The following is a 7,441-nucleotide window of genomic DNA, read 5'->3' on the forward strand; positions in this document are numbered from 1 at the left end:
ATACTGTTTACTTTTATACTTTTTATAAAAAAAAAGAAATAAAAAAAAATGTTTGCAGCTACATATTGGAAATAATGTTTATTAATCATTTAAAAAAAGAACATTTTATAGACAAACACCCAAAATAAAAACAAAGGGTTAATACAGCAAGCTTTGTGCCTTCCTCATGGAAAATGTACAAAACAATATTTTTATAACAGGTATCTAATGTCTCCAATATAGAAGTTTAACCCATTAAAAAGTTTTTTTCCACTAACAGTGACATCAATAAAGAAATGTTCTGTCATCTCAGTACACATTTATGTATTAAGATGCAAAGACATTCAACACCCATCAAATTCACTTTTCATAAATGTACAGTTCAACTGTTTATCTTCTATAGCGATATCTCTTGAAGTGGAACCACAACTGAAAGATGCCATTGGCGAATTGGCATCGGAAACCATGACGATGCGAATACTCCCATTCGCGATTAACGATCTTAAACGCGATGTCCTCGTACGGCGGTCCGGCGTGAAAACGCAGAATCCCAAAGTCTTTGTTGTCCGGGCAGGGCTCCAAAAAGTACTGCGGCGTCGAGCGCTTGTCGATGAGATCGGGGTAGAAGATGTTGAACTTGTAGCCCTGGACGATCTTGGGCGGCGGGTTGTCGAAGTCGTAATGCGTCTGGTTGTATTTGTTCCACTCGAAGCCGGTGTGAACGCGGTTGAAGAAGCGAGGTTTGCGGGGACGGTATTTGTCGGCCCACAGGTACATTTTTCCAGTCAACGGCATTTCAACGCTGAACTGGGCCTCGTCGCTGCTCATGCCTTCTTTAGCGCGCCGCACAAACGCATCCTCCGCACTTTCGTTTGCGTCACCTAGCACAGGAAGAGTGAATTTTATCAATGCAGAAATGCAAAGCAAATTGAACATTTCTGTAAAAAAAATAACCTTCATAACTTTGATTTCAATCTTTGACATGACTTTACATATTAATGTGAAATCACACTTATAGGCATGCATAAAGAGCGCATTAGATCAGTTCAGTTTCAGTGCATGTGGTCTTTACTTTTACTATAGTAAAAAGCAAATGTTATAGTGAGATACGTACCCGTGACCGCCAGCTGTCTCCGGGCCAGCACGAGTCTCTGCATGTCTTCTTCTACATCGATGATGTGAGTGTCCAGAGGAAGTTCAGAGGGTTGCAGGAGGGTTGGACTGTAACGTCCAGAGTTGTACTCCGCCTGACTCTGCTGGATCAAATCTTCTTCTGTTAAGACGGCCTCTGGTGCTTCCTCTTTCTCCTCCCCTCCATCTTCACCGTCTTTCTTCTTCTCTTCAGACCGCTCACCCTCTTCTCCCACCGTGTTTTTCGGCTTTTTCCCCTCCCCTTTATCAGGCCTCTCTGCATCTTCTGTCGTCCGACTGACACCTTGCCGTGAGCTGCCCGCCTCCTCGTCTGAAGACTCCGCCCTTCCGGTGCTACTTTAAGACAGAATAAATCACACATTTGGCATTTCTTAAAATGGAACACTACACTGCAAAAAATTATTTTCAAGAAAAAAAATCTTAGTATTTTGTCTTGTTTTCAGTAAAAATATCTAAATATTCTTAAATTAAGATGCTTTTTCTTGATGAGCAAAACGACCCAAGAAAATAAGTCTAGTTTTTAGACCAAAAATATCAAATTCAAGTGATTTTGTGCATAAAAAAAGCTAAAAAATCTGCCAAAAATAGGTAATTGTAACTAGGCTCCTCTTGTGATGTTAGAATGGGATAATACCGCCCCTTAATCTGCACTATCCAACCACAGCACTGCCATTTAGTGCAGAGATCAGCTCATTTGCATTTTAAAGAACAAAAACTGCACATTTTTGCTCACACCTACAAAGTTGCAATTTTAACATGTTATAATAAATTATCTATATGATATTTTGAGCTAAACTTAACATACGTACTCTGGGGACACCAAAGATTTATTTGAGATCTTAAAAAAGTCCTGTGACATGTCCCCTTTAAAATGAGCAGTTTTTATCCACATACACCGTGGGTCCCCTTACACAGAAATCGCCGTCATGTTTCTACAGTAGCCCTTAACTTCGTCATTACATTGTCACAGACGATGATTGTCCTGTGGTGGGTACCGTACCGGGCACCACAGTGCTTGCCAAGACTGTGTTATTTGGAGATGATTTAAATGCATGTGTCCTGTCAAGCTCAGATAGATTGTTATAGCGTGTGTTTTGAAAGGCGCGTCTCCATGCGTGTGCTTATGAGTCTGTGCCCATTTGAGTATGTGTGTGCGCTCAATTGAACATCTTGCACTCAAATTGTTTAGAATTGCTTGAATGTTAACATTTAGAAATAAATGCAAATGATAAACTTTCTTAATGGTTATTTATTCCAAAATGATGCGTCTTTGAGCAATTATTATTAAATAGATTATAATAATTTATGCATGATTTCTTTGGCTTTTATTTTGTGTCTCTCTTGACTAGGTGGGCCAGCCGTCACCCTGGCCCTTATGTAGCTTCACCACTAGATGCCACTAAAGATCTTTATAGTTGACCTTTAAAACGTGGCATGGAATAATAAGTCCCAATATGTAATAAAACATTTAAGTTTTTTATGCCTATGAGGTGTTTTTATTATGATTGAAGACCTCTTGAAGATCATTTTTCAGTTAATGTCATTGCTGAGTATTTTCTCCTTACAACTGCAGTTTACTAAAGACAGCCTCAAAAACACCCTGACCCTGTTATCTACATCACAAGCATGCTGTAACCAATCACGTCAATGGTCAGGTAGTCTGAGCTGGTGTGATAGGGCAGTGACTAATTTGCATATTCATATAAAGGTATAAAGGCATTAAGGGATCAAATTATCGACTACAGGGGGACTTTAATGTAGTATCTGGGTTCCTATACTTTCTGACCACTAAATCACATTCATAATGTCAAAAATGTGGTTGAGCACTATCAGAAAAATATATGCGCACTATAGAAAGTTTCATAGTCTGCTAAATAACCCACAACATAATGATTAAGACCCTGATATAAAAATTCACATGGAAAGTATCTTCTGACAATCAAATAGTTATTGACGAAATCTGATAATCTAATATTAATAAGTCCTGGTAAAAGCATGTAATGGAGATATTCTGTAACGTTTAAGAGTTAGACATGAAATCACTCACATTGGTCGCTCGTTCTCAGACTCTTCTTTAATGATGGGGAATAGCGGCTCGCTCTCCACGCCCTGTTCCCGTTTCAGTTTAAACAGCTTCTGTCTCAACACGTCCTGGTGGCGCTCTCTCAACCTGCACAAACACGGGGACATTATTTTATGTTACCTGCAGTCCAATCCATGAAGATTTCACTCACAAAACCTTAAGGTGGACGGTTTGATACGCACCTGGCTCGTGCCATGTAGACGCGCACCTGCTGCAGGAGACTCTCCCAGTATCCGATGTCCAGGTTTGAACCTCCTGCTTGGATTTTATTCTCTATGTTCATATACAGAGCCTGAAGCTGACTGTACGTCTTGCCTTTAAAGATGGTCTGCACGTCTGTACTGACCGAAGTGTTGATGCCCTCACGACGGTCACCTGCCATGACACACAATAAACGATTTATTTCAAATTCAGTCGACTTTGAGGACAGATTGTCAGAGTAAACTGCATGTGTTTGCATTATATTTAATCTTTAAAAAAAGTTCATTTATATCTTCAGGCCACGCGAGTAGACACTCAGTCAAGTAAGAAGACAATGTATTCGATGTAAAATAAACCAAACTCTGTTTTGCACAAATTTCATGCAGTACAAGATGAAGAAAGCTATGATGTAAGTGTGCTTGTGTCCCTTTTGATTTACGTGCATGTCAAATATGACCACATATTGTAATGCATATGAATGAACGAGTGCATGTCAAAGCACCTGGCCCTTTTCCTGACGCTTCCAGTTTTCTCAGTTTGCTGATTTCGTCTTCAGTAATGGTGGTCATGTCCCTCCAGAAATCCACATTTTTGCCCTGTTCCAGCTCCATGTAAATCTGCAATGAGTTAAAAATATGCATGTAGACTATTAAATGATCAGTAATGGGTTGTGTGAGTCACAGTATGACGACTATCAAACTACACCATCAGACCCACCTTGATGTCCTCCAGCAGATCTTCCATGTCTGTGGCGGTGAGGCCGTTGAGGAAGGTGTACGGTTCGTGCATCTCCACCGACAGATCATCATCTTCAGCGCTGATGTACTTAGCCAACAGATCGATGGGCTTCGCTCGACCGTCACGGATTCGGATCTTAGACCTGCATTACAGCAAAGACTCTGATTAGATTATGATTCAATCAGTATGATTCAATGTGCTCCTCTGCAACTCATCTTTAATATCTATGCAAGACGTATTTAACCTAAACACAAATAATTCAATTTGTTGGTCTTAAAGTAAACATTACAGAAGGTCAGAAAAGCAGCAGCTGAACTGAGCATTAAAATAAATGAACAAGAAAGCCTGTATGTGCCTTAGTTTGGCCTGGTGCAGATGAAAGTTGTCTTCTTGCTCCGCCCATGTTTTGAAATGCTCCGCCTCTTTCTCTCTCTGTAACATCTCCAGCTCCGTCTCTCGCATGGATTTCTCACGTTCTCTTTCCAGACGCAGCTGCTTCACCTGCACATGGAGAGATAAACATGGGTCATTATTTGAACTTTTGAGACTCCATGATTAAAAAAAATAACATGAGATTCATTTTTGAAAGTTTCCATAAATATGTCCACATCTCTTGAACCTCATGTTAACTTAGCAACACACAGGTCAATTCCAATAAACATACATACTAATGTAATGCGTACCTTGAATCAACTGTAGGTCATTTTGTATAGGCATGAGCCAAATGGGTGCAAAATTAGACTTATGAGGTGTCATGAAACATTTTGATAAAAAAAGTAAATGCTATCAAAATAAGAAGCATACAGTTACAAACATCTCTTCATGTACTATTTTGCACATGATTTGACATCATAAAAAACAATTTTGTTGTTTTTTCCACATTTAAGGAGAAATTTTTCATTACCGCAACTGTCCATGACTGGATTTGGTTTTTTTGTCATGAAAATATTTATAATTAAAAAATCTATTAAATAGAAAGCTTCAGTGCATGTTATACTATAAACATTTACAGTAACGAAACATGTGGTATTTGGTGATTATTGGTAAATGTAAAGACAATAATAAGGAATATAAATGTGTCCAAGAAAAAATTTCTCATCCTCCGCAACAATTTTCAATCATTGTTTAAAATTGTTGTAAGGGACATAATTGACTGACACTCAAGATGGCTACCAGGTAAGCAGTTCTTATTTTTCTCTCCAGATAAAAGTTGAAATTTTGTTTGTCATAGTACCTAGACAACATTTTAGTTCTCATTACCGAAACAGGAGTTTGTAAATGCATATATTTAAGGTAATATCATGTTGCGGTAATGATCATTTTTGATATGATAATCAAAAAAGTGTAAATAATTTTATAGGAAATATTTTTTAAATCCTCTAAAAATAATAGTTATAGTAAGTTCAGACCTTAATCTTATATATGCAAAAAAATTGGCTTCAAGGGCTTTTAAAAAAATCTGATGCTGGACACCTTCTAAATCTGGATTTCATGAGAATCACCCAAATGACTCTTGAACATAAATGAAAGTAAGGTGGTACCTTTTGCAATTCTCTCCGGTTTTCCTCCTGGATGCGTTTGTTTCTCTCCTTGAGATCTTTTTCTGACAAATGTCCGATGCCCTTCTTCTCCAGAGCCTGATGAACACACACAAAGAGAAAGACCTTGTAAACGTCACTGTGATGTCATTATGTATCCCGATCCCATGCCATTACCGCATAATCCTCACTCACCTTCTGCCACTTAAACGTGCCGAGCAGGTTGTTATCTCCGAAGGGATTGTCCGCATTGGTGTAGCCCATGTACTCCTCACTCCAGCCCATCTTCTCCCTCTTCTTCCTCTCTTTGGCCTCTTTCTTGGCTAGACGTCTGGCTCTCTTTTCCTCCGGAGTCTCCAGCGCTTTCATCATCTCCTTCTGTTTGTTCTTCTCCTCTTTGACGGCGGTAGCGTCTCTCGTCGCTTTCCCGCCCTGGTCAGACTCGACCGAGGAGCAGGAGGAACTCGAGGATTCCGAGCGTCTCCGTCTGTCTCGGTCTCTCCCTCTATCTCTGCTCCTCCGTCTCTCTCCGCTTGGGCTCCTGCTGTGTCGTCTCCTCTTTTCTCTTTCACTGCTCCTCCCATCTCTCGCTCTTGACTCTATGCTGGATCGTGAGGATGACCTCCTTCTGCTGTTGCTTCTTTCATCCTTGTGTTTCTTCTTTTTCTTGTGTTTCTTCTTATCATTGCGGCTGTCACCTGGAGAGCTGAAATTACAAGTTAAAACCAGATATAGCTCGATTAGCAAAGCATTGAGTTAGCAGCCCAAAGGTCATGGGTTCGTTTCTAAGAAAACAAACACATACTAATATATACATTGACTGCAAGTCACTTTGGATAAAAGCATCTGCCAATGACGCCAAGAAGACCACATAAAAAAGTCAACACGATTAACCTTTCGCTTATGAATAACGAGTTTGTTTACTATGTAAACACATAGACGGGTATGATACAGGCAGACATATATACCTATTGATTTTAACCATAAGTTTGGTACTAGAGAGTCGTAGGTTTTACGTACCGATCTCTGTCTTTAGATCGTCCGTGTGATCGCACTCTTCTGCCTCTCTGCTCGCGGTCTGAGTCGCTGGAGTGACCGGACTCTGCGCCTCTGCGTCGGCTCGGGCCTGCGGAATCCCCGCTGCTCCTGGAGTCGCTGCTGTCGGACCGGCCGCGTCTGCGAGAAAATTTCACAGGGGACCGGTTTCGACCGTATCTCTCTTCGGGAGACCTCGACCGGACATTTCTGCCTCTACTTCGGTCTCTGTTTCTAGAATCAGAGCGGGATCTACTCCTGCGATGCTTCCTCGAGCTCATTCTCGCGGGTCCTGACAGCGACGCGTCGCGTAAATAGGTAGGTGATGATGTTTGTAATTGTTCTTCTTAAAAACATCCGCTTTATATCATTTTAAATATTTATTTAGATAAAACAATAAAAACAAGTAGCATTGTTGTTGAAAATACGCAACACCAATGATTTCTAATGATTGTTTATATAATTGTAGGATTTATGAGCAGGCAATATGCTGGACGTCTTGTTTGGGGGCCTTCCTTTCGCTGCTCGAACGTTGGATGATTATTCTGTTGTATTAAAACAAAAGTTGCCTTGCACCGTTACTTAAGTTAGTTATTAAAACAGTTTGGGGGTTATAAAAATAGCGTATTTGTATTAGTGATGGTGAAATAAAGCTAGTTTGCGAAGCACCGACGCTTTTCATTCACGTGTACTGCGATAGGATTCCACTTTAAAA

General features: G+C 40.2%; 1 protein-coding gene across 2 annotated transcripts; it reads right to left on the minus strand.

Annotated features, from left to right (window-relative positions):
- Positions 1 to 63: 63 nt before the first annotated feature.
- cactin lies at positions 64 to 7,047 on the minus strand. Of its 2 annotated transcripts, none has more exons than XM_055201311.2 (10): positions 6,712 to 7,047; positions 5,887 to 6,397; positions 5,695 to 5,790; positions 4,509 to 4,654; positions 4,133 to 4,295; positions 3,918 to 4,032; positions 3,397 to 3,589; positions 3,179 to 3,301; positions 1,094 to 1,464; positions 64 to 860 (listed from the first exon to the last, which is right to left on the minus strand). In XM_055201311.2, the coding sequence occupies exons 1-10, from the start codon at positions 7,005 to 7,007 to the stop codon at positions 370 to 372; spliced, it is 2,505 nt and encodes an 834-aa protein (XP_055057286.2). In that variant the 5' UTR covers positions 7,008 to 7,047; the 3' UTR covers positions 64 to 369. The 2 variants fall into 2 exon arrangements, with proteins under 2 accessions (XP_055057286.2, XP_055057285.2); XM_055201310.2 differs by having other exon boundaries at positions 1,094 to 1,467; positions 6,712 to 7,007.
- Between the last annotated feature and the right edge of the window lie 394 nt (positions 7,048 to 7,441).

Source organism: Misgurnus anguillicaudatus, chromosome 2 (assembly GCF_027580225.2).
Source record: "Misgurnus anguillicaudatus chromosome 2, ASM2758022v2, whole genome shotgun sequence".
NCBI classification, from domain to species: Eukaryota; Metazoa; Chordata; class Actinopteri; order Cypriniformes; family Cobitidae; genus Misgurnus; species Misgurnus anguillicaudatus.

What these genes read in the sequence shown, in the direction of transcription:
- cactin (XM_055201310.2), bottom strand. Translation starts at nt 7,007, where the DNA reads ATGAGCTCGAGGAAGCATCGCAGGAGTAGATCCCGCTCTGATTCTAGA. An exon ending in CTGCACCAGGCCAAACTAAG is followed by an intron (nt 4,296 to 4,508) that starts GCACATACAGGC and finishes GCTGTAATGCAG; the next exon opens with GTCTAAGATCCGAATCCGTG. An exon ending in GAGACAGCTGGCGGTCACGG is followed by an intron (nt 861 to 1,093) that starts GTACGTATCTCA and finishes TTCCTGTGCTAG; the next exon opens with GTGACGCAAACGAAAGTGCG.